At 37.6% G+C, this 19810-nt stretch overlaps 1 protein-coding gene across 1 annotated transcript in view; it reads left to right on the forward strand.

Annotated features, from left to right (window-relative positions):
* The first annotated feature begins 987 nt into the window (after window positions 1–987).
* The window catches only part of LOC139840742 (uncharacterized), a 32142-nt gene continuing 13319 nt past the window's right edge, over window positions 988–19810 (forward strand). The window contains exon 1 of the mRNA XM_071830991.1: window positions 988–2008. Within this exon, the coding sequence (XP_071687092.1) occupies window positions 988–2008 (1021 nt within the window). The remainder of the gene's footprint in view (window positions 2009–19810) is intronic.

Consider the following 19810-nt stretch of genomic DNA (forward strand, 5'->3'; position numbering starts at 1 on the left):
ACATGAATCCATGTTCACATAATTGGTTTGAAATTGCTCCTTGACTTGGTAGACTGTGTATAATTTCTTTGAAATCTAATCACCATTTTTTCTGCAACATCCTCATTTATGTTTGTATTTGCAGGTCTGGATTATGAGAAATCATCCGACGGCCCCACTGTTTGACTGAGAAGCACAAACTTTGAAACTTCTATGTGTCAGGGCTTTAAAGAGAATCTTTATTCTCAGTGATCATGATAGAGATGGCGCTCTAAGTGATGCAGAATTGAATGATTTCCAGGTTTAGATTCGCAGTCCTATTTATCTTTCAGCAATTGATTATGCGTATGTGTTAATAGCTTACATTCGAGGTGTCAAAGTAGGCGGGTCAGGTAATGGGAAAATAATGGTAGTTTGGGTTGAAATGGGTTGATGGAATTTTATATGAATTATTAAAAATAATATTAAATTATCGAGTGGAGGTGTTGATTGTTGAACTTTTTCTTTTTGGACATGGTCATAGATTCCCACTCAGTTTTGTTGCCATGATAAACGGTCATGTTACCCACCTCATTTTGCTCCCCATAATACTAGTACTAGACCCACTTTTCTTAAAATAATAAAAACTATCCGTTAGTACTTTTGCTATATAAATCAAGTTGAAGTGAAGTAAGTATATACGAAAAAAGCCTTCGTTTCTTATTACTTACTTCAATATAATTTCTTTTGAATTTCCAAGCAATAAAAGAGGGTGTGAATTTAGGAGTCTCCATTGTGCAGTGAAGATTTAACACAGCGAATTATACTGGGCTGTTTTATCCTGGGGGCGTTAGGGTTGATAGTCTGCTAGCACAATTCTGGGCAGTACCACAAACGTCTTAAAGAAAGCGACCTAGTCCGCGACTCAACCCAGAAATTTATTTGTTATTTTGTTGCAGATTTTTTCTGCTTCAACAGTTGTAGATTCCTTACAGGTACAACAATTTTAAGACGTTTTGTTTTTTAACCATGACTACTAATGAAAATTCTGGTGTTGCTACTCTTAATCTCAACAAGCCGTTTCAATTTGAGGGTATTCACTTCAAGCGATGGAAACAAAAGATGTTTTTTCTTACCATGAAGAAGGTTAACTCTGTTCTTACAACAGAGAAATCTAATGTTAATGAAGCTGCTGACCAGGTAGACGAAGAGCAAGCTAAGGCTTTGAAAACATGGGAGGATAATAATTATCTTTGCAAAAACTACATTCTCAATGGGTTGTCAAATGATCTCTATGACTACTACAACTCTGATGACTTCGATGCTAAAAAACTATGGGAGGCATTGCAGAAAAAGTATGACACTGAAGAAGCAGGAGCAAAGAAATATGCTGTAAGTCGCTATCTCAAATTCTCCATGACTGACGACAAGTCAGTGGAGACTCAATCCCATGAACTTCAGAAAATAGCCCATGAAATCATCTCTGAAGGTATGTCTCTAGATAAAAATTTTCAAATTGCTGTTATTATTGATAAATTACCTCCTTCGTGGAAAGATTTTAAAAATACTCTCAGGCACAAAACCAAAGAATTTTCACTTGAAAGTCTGATCACCCGCCTTCGCATTAAGGAGGAAGCCCGTAAACAAGACCAGAAAGAGGAAGTGTTGTTTGTTTCTACAAACAACAACACTAGCAAAAAATCAGCTGCTTTTCTGAAACCAACAGGTAAAAACTTCAAGAATCAGAATCGTAAGTCGAACCAAACCCGCAACATTCATCCTTGGGGGAACCACCAGAATTGGTATCCACAGAAGAACCAAAACAAGAACCAACGACCTATTAAGAATGACTTGGAACCTTTTCTTTGCTTCAATTGTGGCAAATCGGGTCATATGACACGCAAGTGTAGGAACAGGTCCAACACTCCTGGTGTCAACCTGACTGAAGAGTTTCCAATGATAGCTATGATTACTGAGATTAACCTTGTAGGTCAATCAGATGGGTGGTGGGTAGACTCGGGTGCTTCGCGTCATGTTTGCAATGATCGAAGTATGTTCAAAACATACACTGTTGCAAGCGAGGATATGAAAGTGTTGTTGGATGATACTGTTAAAATACAATGCAAATTTAGAATAATATGGAATTAGTAAATGTATATGGGTAAAATATCTAGATATTAATATGTATAAGAAAATATCTAGATATTAAAATATGAGAGAAAAATCTAGAAATTGAAATGTAAAAGAAAAATCTAGATATTTGTAGGTTGTAGAAACATCTAGATATTTATATATCCATAGAAATATCTAGGTTCTAGAATGTTCCATGGAGTAGTATAAATATGGGAGGAGATTTCATTTGTGTTGTGTGAAAGTTGTGAGAGTGAAATAAGAAGTGAGTTGTGAAGAAGAGAAGAAGAGTGTGAGTTAGCGAAAGTAGAGAAGAGAAAGCTTGTAAGTAATATTGTAATTGTAATTTAAATTTAATATAAGTGTTTTTGTTAAGTTTCCCGATCAAGCCTTAGTTTGTGTTTAAGTTCTTAGTGCACTTTTGTTGTTCTTATTATATGGTCGGCTCTGCCGCCTAAGTAATACATGGTCGGTTATACCGCCTAAAGATATATGGTCGACACTGTCGCCTAAGTACATTGTGCACTAAGGATTTATAAAATTAAAGGCTAACCAACGTCAAAGTGTTGGTGTAGTGAGTCAAGTATAATCTAGGTCCTCTATAGTGGGTGTGTTGGGCTCGTCGAAGCTTCCAACAATTGGTATCAGAGCGGGTCGTTTGGGACCATTGCTAGTGGAGGTACTCATCGGTAAACGTTGGACGTTTACATTGACTTGTTTTCACCAAGGCTCTAAGGGAGATTTTGTCGGAGCACAGTTAGGAACTGTGAAAGCTCATCGGTCTGGGACCAAGCTTATTGGACGTTGGACATCATGATGGCAGATCTTGCAAGTACGAGCAGTGGAATCAAGAGTCTCAATAACCACAACTATGGTTATTGGCGGACTTGCATAGAATCATACCTACAAGGACAGGATTTATGGGAAATAGTTGCTGGCAGTGACACAACGCCTCCACCGAAAGAAAATGCCGAAGCCTTGAGAAAATGGAACATCAAGGCCGGGAAGGCTTTATTTATATTGAAGACTACAATCGAGGAGGATCTATTGGAGCACATCCGTGACGACAAAACACCAAAGGCAGCTTGGGAAACTTTTGAAAAATTATTTTCAAAGAAGAATGAAGCACGCCTCCAGCTCTTGGAAAATGAGCTCGCGGGTATCTCACAAGGAAGTCTGTCTATTTCTCAGTATTTCACCAAGGTGAAATCAATTTGCCGTGAGATATCTCAACTTGCTCCTGAAGAGAAAGTGAGTGATGCAAGGATGAAGAGAATTATCATCCACGGCTTAAGATCCGAGTATAATGGATTTATAGCCGCTGTGAGAGGATGGCCTACTCAACCATCATTAATAGAGCTAGAGAATCTATTGGCTAACCAAGAGGCATTAGCCAAGCAGATGAATGAAGTAACCGTAAAAGACGGAGAAGATGCACTCTTCACCAATAAAAAGAAAGCAACATCTCGAAGACAAGAGGCGATGAAAGAAAGCAAGACATATGGGTGGAAGGGTCACCCAAAATCAAAAGGCAACGCTTCAGGGGGAGCTCAACAAGGAAGAAGAGATCATCGCCAACAATACGGGGAAAATGATAAGAGAAAGAATGGTGAATGCTTCAATTGTGGCAAGAAGGGTCATTTTGCTCGAGATTGTAGATTCCCCAAAAGGCGAACTTTCGAAGGAAATGTGGCCGCCACAAGAGATGAGAAGAAAGAGGTCACATTCGAAGCAACCATTAATGAGGAAACATGGGATGCAGAAGCTGAACTCTCTGTTGAAGCTGACATAGATGATCAAGCTCTTACAACAACTTTAAAGTCAAAAATAAACTACAAAGATGATTGGATCATCGATTCTGGGTGCTCAAATCATATGACCAATGATGAGACGAAGCTGCAAGAAATGGAGGATTACAAAGGAAAAAGAGTCGTGTTGACAGCCAACAATTCAAGGTTGTCTATTTCTCACATTGGAAAGACAATAATTCCAAGTGAAGGTGACTCTCATAAGCTCCATCTCGAGAAGGTGTATCTTGTCCCTGGCCTAAAGAAGAATTTACTGTCAGTACCACAATTGACAGCAGAAAGGATTTATGTGCTCTTTGGACCAGAAGATGTGTCTGTATTCAAGAGAGTGAAGGTGGTTGGCAATCCAATTATGCAAGGAAAAAGAATAGAGTCGGTCTATGTACTATCTGCTGAAACAGCATATGTGGATAAGACTCGAAAGAATGGGAAGGCTGATCTGTGGCATGAACGTCTTGGGCATGTGGGATACAATAAGTTAAAGGACATGATGGTGAAACGCGTAGTAAATGGGCTTCCTCAAATTGATATCCGAACAGATACAATATGTGCTGGATGTCAATTTGGCAAAGCTCATCAATTGCCATTCAAGGAGTCAGAGCATCAGTCCAAGACACCACTAGAGCTCATACACTCAGATGTCTTCGGCCCAGTGAAACAAACATCACTTGGAGGTATGAAATATATGGTGACATTCATTGATGACTTCTCAAGATATGTTTGGGTTTACTTCATGAAGGAGAAGTCGGAGACTTTTCTGAAGTTTAAAGAGTTCAAGAACAAGGTAGAAAGTGAGCTCAATACTAAGATCCGGTGCTTACGCACAGATAATGGAAGAGAATATTTATCGACTGAGTTCAATATGTATCTTGAGAAGCACAAGATCAGAAGGCAATTAACTTGCCCCAATACTCCACAACAGAATGGAGTGGCGGAACGCAAGAATCGTCACCTTGCCGAAACTTGTCGAAGTATGCTTCATGGTAAGAATGTACCAGGCAGATTTTGGGCCGAATGTATGAGGACGGCATCGTACGTGATTAACAGACTCCCACAAACAAAGTTGGGATATATTTCACCATATGAAAGATTATGGAAGATCAAACCAACCGTCAACCATCTCAAAGTTTTTGGATGTGTATGCTACGTCTTCGTGCCAGATCATCTACGAAGTAAATTTGAGAAGAAGGCAATTCGGTGCATTTTTGTCGGTTATGATGAATCAAGAAAAGGATGGAGATGTTGTGATCCAAATACCGGAAAGTGTCATACTTCAAGAAATGTGGTATTTGATGAAGCTTCTTCATGGTGGTCATCTCAAAAGATAGAGCTTCCAGAATCTCATGGATTAGAAGAAGTTCCAGAAGAGAAAGAAAAACATAAAGAGCACATATCGGATCCAATTAAAGAAGGAGATGGATCGTACTCTAAGGAAACGAGTCCATGGAAAACTGGGGTACATCAATCTATATCCGAAGAGGTTCGTCCAAGCCAAATGGATGCCGAGGAGCATGTGCAAGAATTACGGAGATCAACAAGGCCGAGGCAACCTAATCCGAGGTATGCCAATGCTGCTCATGTGGATGAATCAATACCTATTGAGCCTTCCACTTATGAAGAAGCAGCACAAAGTCAAGAATGGCAGAAAGCAATGGAAGAAGAAATTAATGCATTAAAAGAAAACCAGACATGGAGTTTAGTTCCAAAGCCAAAAGATGTAAAACCAATATCTTGTAAATGGGTTTACAAGGTGAAGACTCGATCAGATGGCTCCATTGAAAGGTATAAAGCTCGACTTGTTGCTAGAGGTTTTTCTCAACAATATGGGCTGGATTATGAAGAAACGTTTAGTCCAGTGGCGAAGATCACAACAATTCGAGCTCTACTAGCTTTAGCCGCTAGCAAATCTTGGAAGCCGTGGCAGATGGATGTCAAGAACGCTTTCTTACATGGAGAACTTGACAAAGAAATTTATATGGAGCAACCAAGAGGCTTTGAGAATAAGTCCCATCCTGACCATGTCTGCAAATTAAAGAAAGCACTATACGGCTTGAAGCAGGCTCCAAGAGCTTGGTACAGGAAGATTGGCGAGTTTTTAGTACAAAGTGGTTTCACAGTTGCTCCTTCAGATTCTAGTTTATTTGTGAAACAAGATCAAGGAAAACTAGCCATAGTGCTAGTATATGTGGATGACTTAATCATCACGGGAGATCACTATGAGGAGATCCAAAGAACAAGAGAGAATCTGTCTATCAGATTTCATATGAAGGAGCTTGGAGAACTCAAACATTTTCTTGGACTCGAAATAGAGCAGAAAAGAGAAGGATTATTTCTGGGACAACAGAAATATGCGCGAGATCTTTTACAAAAGTACGGAATGCTTAATTGCAAACCTATCTCAACTCCGATGGATCCGAATACAAAACTACGAGCAGATGAAGGAAAAAGTCTTCAAGATGTTACCATGTATCGAAAGATGGTCGGAAGTCTTATTTATCTCACACTAAGCCGGCCAGACATATCTTATGCAGTTGGAGTGGTTAGTCGATACATGAGCAATCCGAAGAAGCCTCACCTTGATGTTGTACGACGCATCTTAAGGTATGTTAAAGGCACTATTAACTTTGGCATTTTGTACAAGAAAACAAAAGAATGTCACGTGACTGGATATTGTGACGCCGATTACGCTGGAGACTATGATACACGACGGTCAACATCTGGATACATGTTTAGTCTTGGATCGGGAGTAATATCATGGTGCAACAAGAGACAACCAACTGTATCCTTATCAAGCACCGAAGCAGAATATCGATCGGCAGCATCAGCAACACAAGAAATTACTTGGTTGAAGCAGCTAATGGAAGATCTTCATCAATCAACAGATTATCAAGTAAAGCTTTTCTGCGATAACTTATCAGCTATACGTCTAGCAGAGAATCCAGTCTTTCACGCAAGAACAAAACATATAGAAGTACACTATCACTATGTTCGCGAGAAGGTCCTTGAAGGGGAGATCAAGATGGTGCCAACAAAGACAGATGAACAGGTTGCAGATATATTCACCAAGAGCCTAAGTAAACCGAAGTTTACAAAATTCAGAGAAGCACTTGGAATGGTCTGCAAGACATCGTTGGAAGAAAATTTGCATTGAGTGGGAGTGTTAAAATACAATGCAAATTTAGAATAATATGGAATTAGTAAATGTATATGGGTAAAATATCTAGATATTAATATGTATAAGAAAATATCTAGATATTAGAATATGAGAGAAAAATCTAGAAATTGAAATGTAAAAGAAAAATCTAGATATTTGTAGGTTGTAGAAATATCTAGATATTTATATATCCATAGAAATATCTAGGTTCTAGAATGTTCCATGGAGTAGTATAAATATGGGAGGAGATTTCATTTGTGTTGTGTGAAAGTTGTGAGAGTGAAATAAGAAGTGAGTTGTGAAGAAGAGAAGAAGAGTGTGAGTTAGCGAAAGTAGAGAAGAGAAAGCTTGTAAGTAATATTGTAATTGTAATTTAAATTTAATATAAGTGTTTTTGTTAAGTTTCCCGATCAAGCCTTAGTTTGTGTTTAAGTTCTTAGTGCACTTTTGTTGTTCTTATTATATGGTCGGCTCTGCCGCCTAAGTAATACATGGTCGGTTATACCGCCTAAAGATATATGGTCGACACTATCGCCTAAGTACATTGTGCACTAAGGATTTATAAAATTAAAGGCTAACCAACGTCAAAGTGTTGGTGTAGTGAGTCAAGTATAATCTAGGTCCTCTATAGTGGGTGTGTTGGGCTCGTCGAAGCTTCCAACAGATACTCACACCACTAATGTTGCTGGTATGGGGAACATTGAACTGAAGTTTACCTCTGGAAAAACTTTAATCCTTAAAGATGTTTTGCACACTCCAGAGATAAGAAAGAATCTAGTCTCGAGTTATCTTCTCAACAAGGCTGGGTTCACTCAGATTACAGGGACTGATATATTTACTTTAACTAAAAATGGAATGTTTGTAGGGAAAGGTTATGCTACTGAGGGCATGTTTAAAAAAAAATATTGAAGTTAATAAAATGAATGTTTCTGCTTACATGTTGTGTACTTTTAATATTTGGCATGCTAGACTTTGTCATGTTAACAAGCGACTAGTTAAAAACATGAGTAGCTTAGGCTTGATTCCTAAAGTATCTATGAATGAATTTGAAAAGTGTGAATATTGCAGTCAGGCTAAAATTACAAAAACTCCTCATAGGTTGGTGACTAATAAAATAACAGAGCCCTTAGAATTAATACACTCTGATATTTGTGAGATGGATGGAACTTTAACAAGAAATGGTAAACGTTATTTTATCATTTTCATTGATGATTGTTCAGACTATACTTGGGTGTATTTAATAAAAAACAAAAGTGATGCACTTGATCTATTTAAAGTTTTTATTACTGAGATTGAGAATCAATTTAATAGAAAAATAAAAAGATTTCGAAGTGATAGAGGCACTGTAACGACCCTGGTTTTTCCAACTTTTATTACTAATATTTATTATTAATACTTGCGCATTAATGAATGTATTTTTATACATTTACTTGTTACCGTACTTGACTTTGCATGCCCCGATTCGTCTTTGTGACACACGAACTTTTCACGAATAATATTTTCGAATATTACTTACATTCATGATTAATTTTTATTAATCATTTTTAATTAACTAAGGTTACTAGTTAATTACTTGGGCTTTTATTTAGTTTATTGCTTAATTGGACTTGGGCTTGTGTTAATGGACTTAGAAGCCCACCCTACTTATCTTATTCGACTAATTAGCCCAACATTATGTTAATGACTTGTTAAAGACTTAACTAGATTAATTAGTGCATAAGGAATCTAGTTACTTGCACATTTACACCACTTCCCCACACCAATTTGCTTTAATACCATTTCAAGCTCACCCCATCTTCCCATGTTAGAAAGTTGAAGTTTGACATTGCCCCATTTGGCCTTGGAAAACCGTCGGCCACCATATAGGTAAAGAGGAGTTCAAATTTTTTTTTGTATTACTTAGTTACTTGTATTCACTTCACTCTTCACACACACAACTTACTTACATTTTCTCTCAACATTTTCTCTCTTTTTCTCTCAACTTGTAAGTAACATGAACTACTTTTCTTCTTCTTTTTCCTTAGCAAAACCGAATTCATTCATCATCATAACTTGTTCTTTGTTGTTGTTTAATTACTTGTAGTAGTTGTTGTTTACTTACTAGTTGTAAGAATCAAACTATCTAATTTATTCTTCATATCATCTTGTTCATACAAGAACATACAAGAACCTAAACTTCCTAGTTATGGTTCTACACTTAATGTTTTAAAAAGATTTAAAGTTCATGAGTTTATAATCATACTTGAGTTCATGTTGTAAACTTAAGGTTTACTTTCTTAAAGATTCAAAAGATCAAAGCCTTGGCTTGAATCTTTAAAAGTATGAACAACCATGAACTTATTACTTGTAGATTTCATTATTTCTTCCTTTTGTTCATGTTTTCAATTCGTGATTATTAGCTTTGTTGGTCAAGAATTACTAGTTAATCTTGATCTCATTTTTCTTGAACAAAAGTTAACTTGTAAGTTCAAGAACATGGAAGTATAACTTTCTAGTTATAACTTCACATACTTATGAAAGATCAAAGTTTCTATAGCTTATGGTCTACTTATTATGTTGTAAACAAAAGCTTGTAAGCTTATATACACTTTACAAGATGAAAATCTAAGTTTTATAACTTATGGTTTCATTAAAGTAAAGATTCAAGTGTTATAACTTAGGATCTAACTTAAGAACTTTGGATCTAGACTTTTAGGTCTAGGATCTTCAAGATCTAACTAAGAACTATGTTCTACAACTTAAGATCTTGATTATTTAGTTTACTTTCAAGTTTGTAGCTTAATATTACTTTTGTAACTCATGTATGTGTCGGATCTAAGATCTTGATGTAACTTTGGTTCATCAAACTACATACAACTCTTAAGTGAGTTGTGCAACTTATCTTAGACTTACACTAGTGTTATGATGGTCAAACCTTGGTTAAGATGATGCAAACCCATCAACGAGTTGTACACTTGAAGCTATACGCATCAAGGATGAGAACCGTTATGAGCATTAAACACCAAGAACCCACCAGAACACCTTTCTTACTATTTTCTGGAACTTAAAAGACAACATGGGCTATTGTAAAGTTGATTTTTAGTTAGTTCGGTTCGAGTAGATGATTTTCCGTTTAGACCTTGTCTTAATCCGAGTTACGGTTTAGGAAATTTCCGACCTACTCGCACTTAAACCGTCACCACGGTCAAATGAAGACGATTTTGGTTCTGTAAATTGGTCAGCCTCTAGGGGACTCATATACGGAGCCATGGCCTCTGGCCTCACCTTATTTCAGTTTGTATAGAGGTTGTAGCGGCTGAACGAAGTCAGCCTTTGTTTTAAACTCTTTTCTTGAACGAAACTTACTTTACACTTTTTGTTTAATGATGAATGATGATGGTACTTAAGACCTAATTTACATACATTTAAACCTTTGGGAACAATTTACCGACTTAGTAACTTTTGACTTAGGTTGAGGAATTTTCGGACCAACCACTTTGCTTACCTTTTCGCGTATCGACTTTTACTACTTTTCACTGTGAGTTATAGCATCCCTTTTTACTTTAACTATTTTGGGAACTGAGAATACATGCGCATTTTATATTTTACATACTAGGCACGAGTACTTAAACTTTATATATGTGTGGGTTATACAACGGCATAAACTTTCCCCTTAGCTCGGTAACGTTTAGTCATTGGTCTTTGAACCGGTGAACGCGAATCTTAGATATGGATCCATAGGGTTTGACATCCCCACTCGGACTAGTAGCGCTAGCATTTAACGGGTGTTTAATACTTCGTAAACATACGCACTCGCCAAGTGTACTATCAGGGGGTTATAAACGTTAAGTTAGTTACCAAGTGCCCACGGTTATACATATACTTTTCATACTGTTTTGAAACTCTGTTGAAGCACTGAAATCTCGTGGCCTACCTTACATTACTGTTATACTTAAACTATAGCTCACCAACCTTTGTGTTGACGTTTTTAAGCATGTTTTTCTCAAGTGCTTAAGGTTTGCTTGCTTCCGTTGTACTAGTCATGCTTTGTAGACACCCGCTGCGCTTATTAGAGATGTCACCGCATGAAATGTTTATTTTGCATTCAAACAATATTACTTTTGAAACGATGTATTTGTAACGACCCATGGGTCACGTACTATTATTGCTTGCTATTCATAGAAGCATACTTTTGGTTGTTAAACATTTGACGTTGGTTAAGACGTCACCTATATTCATGAATGCAAACTTATTTTGAAACCGCATATAGTATTTGACCTTGTAATGATCCTGTTATTGATGATTCATACACGATGGTTTTGTACGGGGCATCACATTTGGTATCAGAGCATTGGTTGTAGGGAATTAGGTTGCATTAGTGAGTCTGGACCGACCCGAGTAGGATTCACTAATAGGACTAATCTACAACTTGCTAGTTTACTTGTTTCTGCGGAACTTGCTGCATGCTGCTGCTTACTTTTACTGCTATATGCCGTATGTTACTACATGATTTCACTACTGCATGCTATTATCTGCTTTCGATTGCATGATACTTGTCGTTATTGCCATGCTACTTACTGCTATAGATGATCTAGACTGTCGTAGTTACTTTGCCTAATACGTGCTTGCTTTATGACTTACTGATATGGAAAAAGTTATTTTTCCTTGTTCAGATGTCGGATGCCCCGCCCACTATCATTCACTTGGAGAGCGACTCGGACTCATTGGCCACCTCACCTACCGTTGTTGCTAACTCGATCCCGTCATCTACACCCTCCAGTGACTCAGGCGCTTCGTCCTCCAGAGCTAGTAGCCATGCACCCGGCCCAGTGATTACCTCAGGCGAAGCCGAGGACCCACCGGAGATTCTAGCTCCACTTGCCCCAGGACCTCCGGAGCCACAGCACCATCCCGGTGGTGCTGTGATTCCCGCGGAACTTGGGGAAGGTCCGGTCCGTAATGAGCATAACCATTGGTGCCGACGCCTTCCTGATGGACGTCTCGTGCCGATCCCGCCCTTCAGATACCGACTGATGATGGCCGCCCAAGGAGAGCCACCCGTGCAGCCACCCCCAGCCGATTTAGACGACCCTTCATCCGACGACTCATCCTCTGACGACACTAGTGACGAGGATTCCGATGAGGACCCGGATGAGGCGCCTGTGCAGCAACCCTCCACCCCGCTGAAGAAGCGGTACCGTTTCGATGGTACCGTTATTCCAGGGATTAATGGAGGTCGACCATTCGTTAACGTACATGGACTGAGGTCTAGGGTCACCGCCCATAAGCAGGTTGTGTCTTACCCTGCTGATCCTTTTGTGCGTAAGCCTTACCGCTTTGCAGCCTCTACTTCTAGAGCCGGACCGTCTGCACCACCTGCACCACCAGCACCGCCTACCCCACCATCTCCCTCCGTCGAGGAACTGACGAGGGAGGTGGAGATCCTCCGTGCTTGGGTAACTGAGCTTGAGGACCAGATGTCCCACATAATGGACATCCTTCACCCACCATCACCTTAGGGCTTTTGTAGTAGATTTCATCATGTAATCTCATTTGTAGTTTTATGTTTCACTTATGTATTGTACGAACCTATGCGGATGTGTGCAACTTATTAATAATGAATGGAACTTTGTGTTGTTTAATTTTTACACGGTGTTCTATTTACATTACTGTATGATGATTCTGTGGTATTTGTACCTAGTTGCATTACTTAATAAACATGTGATGTGTTGATTCCATGTTGGTTACCATATACTGTATTATTATTTATTGAATGCTGGATTTTGACTTGAGTCAAAATTTTTGTTTAGAACATCAATGGCCAACGGAAGATCAACACCCACCGCAACCCAAATCAAGGAAATGATCAATGAACGAGTCGCCGCAGCTTTAGCGGAAATGAACCCCCAAGCTCCACCGCCACCGGTTATCCAGCCCATTCGTAATGGGTGCACATACAAAGAGTTTCAAAGCTGCAAGCCCCACAAATTTAGTGGAACTGAGGGGCCAGTTGGTCTCACTAGGTGATTTGAGAAATTAGAATCTGTGTTTCGAGTTAGTAACTGCTCAGAGGCGAACAAAACCAAGTATGCTTCATGTACGCTGTCAGACTACGCACTAACTTGGTGGAACACTCTGGCTCAAGCAAAGGGTATTGATGAGGCGTATGCCACTCCATGGGAAGAGTTTAAGGGGCCCATGATTGAGGAATATTGCCCTAGGACAGAGATATAGAAAATGGAGATTGAGTTTATGCAGTTGAAGGTTATGGGAAACGATCTCGATGGTTACAACCGTAGGTTTTAATACATGTAACGACTAACGATGTAACGACTAACGACTAACGACTAACGATGACTTAACGACTCAGTTAAAATGTATATACATGTAGTGTTTTAATATGTATTTATACACTTTTGAAAGACTTCAATACACTTATCAAAATACTTCTACTTAACAAAAATGCTTACAATTACATCCTCGTTCAGTTTCATCAACAATTCTACTCGTATGCACCCGTATTCGTACTCGTACAATACACAGCTTTTAGATGTATGTACTATTGGTATATACACTCCAATGATCAGCTCTTAGCAGCCCATGTGAGTCACCTAACACATGTGGGAACCATCATTTGGCAACTAGCATGAAATATCTCATAAAATTACAAAAATATGAGTAATCATTCATGACTTATTTACATGAAAACAAAATTACATATCCTTTATATCTAATCCATACACCAACGACCAAAAACACCTACAAACACTTTCATTCTTCAATTTTCTTCATCTAATTGATCTCTCTCAAGTTCTATCTTCAAGTTCTAAGTGTTCTTCATATATTTTACAAGTTCTAGTTACATAAAATCAAGAATACTTTCAAGTTTGCTAGCTCACTTCCAATCTTGTAAGGTGATCATCCAACCTCAAGAAATCTTTGTTTCTTACAGTAGGTTATCATTCTAATACAAGGTAATAATCATATTCAAACTTTGGTTCAATTTCTATAACTATAACAATCTTATTTCAAGTGATGATCTTACTTGAACTTGTTTTCGTGTCATGATTCTGCTTCAAGAACTTCTAGCCATCCAAGGATCCGTTGAAGCTAGATCCATTTTTCTCTTTTCCAGTAGTTTTATCCAAGGAACTTAAGGTAGTAATGATGTTCATAACATCATTCGATTCATACATATAAAGCTATCTTATTCGAAGGTTTAAACTTGTAATCACTAGAACATAGTTTAGTTAATCCTAAACTTGTTCGCAATCCTTCTAACTTGACTTATAAAATCAACTAAACGCATGTTCTATATCTATATGATATGCTAACTTAATGATTTAAAACCTGGAAACACGAAAAACACCGTAAAACCAGATTTACGCCGTCGTAGTAACACCACGGGCTGTTTTGGGTTAGTTAATTAAAAACTATGATAAACTTTGATTTAAAAGTTGTTATTCTGAGAAAATGATTTTTATTATGAACATGAAACTATATCCAAAAATTATGGTTAAACTCAAAGTGGAAGTATGTTTTCTAAAATGGTCATCTAGACGTCGTTCTTTCGACTGAAATGACTACCTTTACAAAAACGACTTGTAACTTATTTTTCCGACTATAAACCTATACTTTTTCTGTTTAGATTCATAAAATAGAGTTCAATATGAAACCATAGCAATTTGATTCACTCAAAACGGATTTAAAATGAAGAAGTTATGGGTAAAACAAGATTGGATAATTTTTCTCATTTTAGCTACGTGAAAATTGGTAACAAATCTATTCCAACCATAACTTAATAAACTTGTATTGTATATTATGTAATCTTGAGATACCATAGACACGTATACAATGTTTCGACCTATCATGTCGACACATCTATATATATTTCGGAACAACCATAGACACTCTATATGTGAATGTTGGAGTTAGCTATACAGGGTTGAGGTTGATTCCAAAATATATATAGTTTGAGTTGTGATCAATACTGAGATACGTATACACTGGGTCGTGGATTGATTCAAGATAATATTTATTGATTTATTTCTATACATCTAACTGTGGACAACTAGTTGTAGGTTACTAACGAGGACAGCTGACTTAATAAACTTAAAACATCAAAATATATTAAAAGTGTTGTAAATATATTTTGAACATACTTTGATATATATGTATATATTGTTATAGGTTCGTGAATCAACCAGTGGCCAAGTCTTACTTCCCGACGAAGTAAAAATCTGTGAAAGTGAGTTATAGTCCCACTTTTAAAATCTAATATTTTTGGGATGAGAATACATGCAGGTTTTATAAATGATTTACAAAATAGACACAAGTACGTGAAACTACATTCTATGGTTGAATTATCGAAATCGAATATGCCCCTTTTTATTAAGTCTGGTAATCTAAGAATTAGGGAACAGACACCCTAATTGACGCGAATCCTAAAGATAGATCTATCGGGCCCAACAAGCCCCATCCAAAGTACCGGATGCTTTAGTACTTCGAAATTTATATCATATCCGAAGGGTGTCCCGGAATGATGGGGATATTCTTATATATGCATCTTGTTAATGTCGGTTACCAGGTGTTCACCATATGAATGATTTTTATCTCTATGTATGGGATGTGTATTGAAATATGAAATCTTGTGGTCTATTATTATGATTTGATATATATAGGTTAAACCTATAACTCACCAACATTTTTGTTGACGTTTTAAGCATGTTTATTCTCAGGTGATTATTAAGAGCTTCCGCTGTCGCATACTTAAATAAGGACGAGATTTGGAGTCCATGCTTGTATGATATTGTGTAAAAACTGCATTCAAGAAACTTATTTTGTTGTAACATATTTGTATTGTAAACCATTATGTAATGGTCGTGTGTAAACAGGATATTTTAGATTATCATTATTTGATAATCTACGTAAAGCTTTTTAAACCTTTATTGATGAAATAAAGGTTATGGTTTGTTTTAAAATGAATGCAGTCTTTGAAAAACGTCTCATATAGAGGTCAAAACCTCGCAACGAAATCAATTAATATGGAACGTTTTTAATCAATAAGAACGGGACATTTCAGTTGGTATCCGAGCATTGGTGTTAGAGAACCAGAAAATTTGCATTAGTGTGTCTTATCGAGTTTGTTAGGATGCATTAGTGAGTCTGGACTTCGACCGTGTTTTCTTTAAAAATGATTGCTTAACATTTTTGTTAGAAACTATATATTTTTAACATATGAATATTATGTGATATATTAATCTCTTAACGTGTTTGATATTATGTGATAGATGTCTACCTCTAGAACAAGTCCCATTGACTCACCTAATAATAATGAAGAGTCAAATGTAAATTGGAATGATTCGTGGACTGATTCACAAGTTCCCGAAGAGGAACCGGAAGAAGAGTCGGAACCGGAAGAAGAATCAGAACCGGAAGAAGAATCGGAACCGGAAGAAGAAATAGAACCGGTGGGGGAAATAATAAAACGGTTAAGTAAAAGAGAATCCTCAACCAACCGACCAAGGTTAATTATGGTCAATGGTGTTTCCACCAAGGAAGCAAAATATTGGGAGGATTACCAATTCTCCGATGAATCGGATTCCGACGAGAATTCCGATGATGTTATAGAAATTACCCCAACTGAATTTAAAAAGGAAAAAGAAAATAATAAGGGAAAGGGCATAAAAATAGAGAAATCTAATTCCAACCCCGATAAACTTTATATGTATCATCAACCCCCGAAGTCCTTAAGTTGTAACAATGACCCGGGAACCTCTAAACCACCAGGTTTTTCTAAACCAATGTGGACAACGACGGCTTGTATTAGGGGAACATCATATATCCCTAGAAACTTGGCAAAACGAACTAAAACCGAACAAGAAGAAACGAGCGAGTCGGAATAAGATAGTTGTATTCGTGTGGTGTAATATATGTAATATAGTGTGGTTATGCTTTATGATATATGTAAAAATTGCTTGTATTAATAAGTATTTTTTTTATGAATCTAACTCTTGTCTATTTTACAGTATAAAAACACAAAATGGATAGACAACCCAATATTTTAAGAGACCTACCAGGAGACATGATTGATGAAATCTTGTCTAGAGTCGGTCAGAATTCCTCGGCACAACTATTTAAGGCGAGATCAGTTTGTAATACATTCGAAGAACGTTCCAAGAATGTCTTGGTTTATAAGAGACTTTCGTTTGAAAGATGGGGGATATCACATTGGGAAACCCATAAGTTACGATGTGTTTACTTTGACGCATATATTGCGGGGAACCCAAATGCTATTTTATGCAACGGGTTAAGAAATTATTTTGACTCAATATATCCGAATATTGGACTTCGTGATTTAGAAAAAGCGGCTAACATGCAACATAAAGAAGCATGTTATGCTTACGGATTAGTAATGTTCGCTTCTCACCAAAGTGAGAACAAGAACATCGGGCTACAACTATTAAACAAAACGTTTCCACAAGTGACGGATTCGGTAATTGGGGTAAGAAATGAGGTTTTTAGATTGTTACGGGACTGTTGGACATTACGTAACCCTCGTCCCTTTGACGACGTTACAACACGCTGTCTTATCAACGGCCATAACGGTTATGTTTCACAAGACCAAGGATGGGAAGTAGTCCTAGTAAAACCAGAATGCATGACTTGTTTCTGGACGTATGAATTACGTGTCTTTATTGCCTTTGCTGAACGACTTGTGTACTAGCTAGAATTATCTTCACAACTATCTTATATCAAAGTTATTGTGTGCTATATTTCATGCTTTATGTAAAATAAGCGGTATTGTAAGTTTGTAAAATATTGTATAAAAGTTTGAACGCGAAATATTATTATAATCAGTTTTTCATATAGAATTGTAGTAGTTGAATTGTATATTAGCTACTAAGTATGAACTTAACGGGTAGGTACTACCAGAATTTAAACTTATAAAACGCTAATATGAAGAAAAAGCTTTTATAAATGAGTTCATATTATGCTACGAAATACTATTAACTACTCTTAATATTCTGTATGATTAACTTGTTCCATTTGACTATTTTGAAGGAAATGGCACCGACTACTCGACACACCGTGAATATGAATGAAGAGGAATTCCGTACTTTTCTAGCTTCAAACATAGCCGCGGTACAGGCTGCGCTACATACCAACAATAACCTTGGATCTGGCAGTACAGGAAATCGTGTAGGATGCACCTACAAAGAATTCACTGCCTGCAAACCTTTGGAATTTGATGGAACCGAAGGACCAATCGGATTGAAACGGTGGACCGAGAAGGTCGAATCGGTGTTTGCCATAAGTAAGTGTACTGAAGAGGACAAAGTGAAGTACGCTACGCATACCTTCACAGGTTCTGCGTTAACATGGTGGAATACCTATCTAGAGCAAGTGGGACAAGATGATGCGTACGCTCTACCGTGGTCAGCATTCAAGCACTTGATGAACGAGAAGTACCGTCCCAGAACCGAGGTCAATAAGCTCAAGACAGAACTTAGAGGGTTACGAACCCAAGGATTTGATATTACCACGTACGAAAGACGATTCACAGAATTGTGCCTATTGTGTCCGGGAGCATTCGAAGATGAGGAAGAGAAGATCGACGCGTTTGTGAAAGGATTACCGGAAAGAATCCAAGAAGATATAAGTTCACACGAGCCCGCCTCCATACAACAGGCATGTAGAATGGCTCACAAACTAGTGAACCAGATTGAAGAAAGAATTAAAGAACAGACTGCTGAAGAGGCCAATGTGAAGCAAGTCAAAAGAAAGTGGGAGGAAAACGGTGATAAGAATCACCAAAACAACAACAACAGCAATTACAACAATAATCGCAACAATTATCCCAACAATCGCAACATCAATCGCAACTACAACAAATGGCCCAACAACAACAACAACAACAACAACAACAACAACAGCAACTATAACAATCATCCCAACAACAATAATAACCGCAACAACAACAACAATCAGAAGCAGCTATGCCAAAGGTGTGAAAAGTATCACTCGGGGTTCTGCACCAAATTTTGCAACAAGTGTAAAAGAAATGGTCATAGCGCGGTGAAGTGTGAGGTCTACGGACCAGGGGTTAATAGAATGAAAGGAACAAATGGTGTCGGAACGAGTAATGGCGGAGCAAGTAGTGTCGGAGCAAGTTATGCCAATGTAGTTTGTTATAAATGTGGAAAACCGGGCCACATTATTAGAAATTGCCCGAACCAGGAGAACACGAATGGACAAGGCCGCGGAAGAGTTTTCAATATTAATGCGGCAGAGGCACAAGAAGACCCGGAGCTTGTTACGGGTACGTTTCTTATTGACAATAAATCTGCTTACGTTTTATTTGATTCGGGTGCGGATAGAAGCTATATGAGTAGAGATTTTTGTGCTAAATTAAGTTGTCCATTGACGCCTTTGGATAGTAAATTTTTACTCGAATTAGCAAATGGTAAATTAATTTCAGCAGATAATATATGTCGGAATCGAGAAATTAAACTGGTTAGCGAAACATTTAAGATTGACTTGATACCAGTAGAGTTAGGGAGTTTTGATGTGATAATCGGTATGGACTGGTTGAAAGAAGTGAAAGCAGAGATCGTTTGTTACAAAAATGCAATTCGCATTATACGAGAAAAAGGAAAACCCTTAATGGTGTACGGAGAAAAGGGCAACACGAAGCTACATCTTATTAGTAATTTGAAGGCACAAAAACTAATAAGAAAAGGTTGCTATGCTGTTCTAGCACACGTCGAGAAAGTACAAA

The sequence above is a fragment of the Rutidosis leptorrhynchoides genome, chromosome 4 (assembly GCF_046630445.1).
Source record: "Rutidosis leptorrhynchoides isolate AG116_Rl617_1_P2 chromosome 4, CSIRO_AGI_Rlap_v1, whole genome shotgun sequence".
NCBI classification, from domain to species: Eukaryota; Viridiplantae; Streptophyta; class Magnoliopsida; order Asterales; family Asteraceae; genus Rutidosis; species Rutidosis leptorrhynchoides.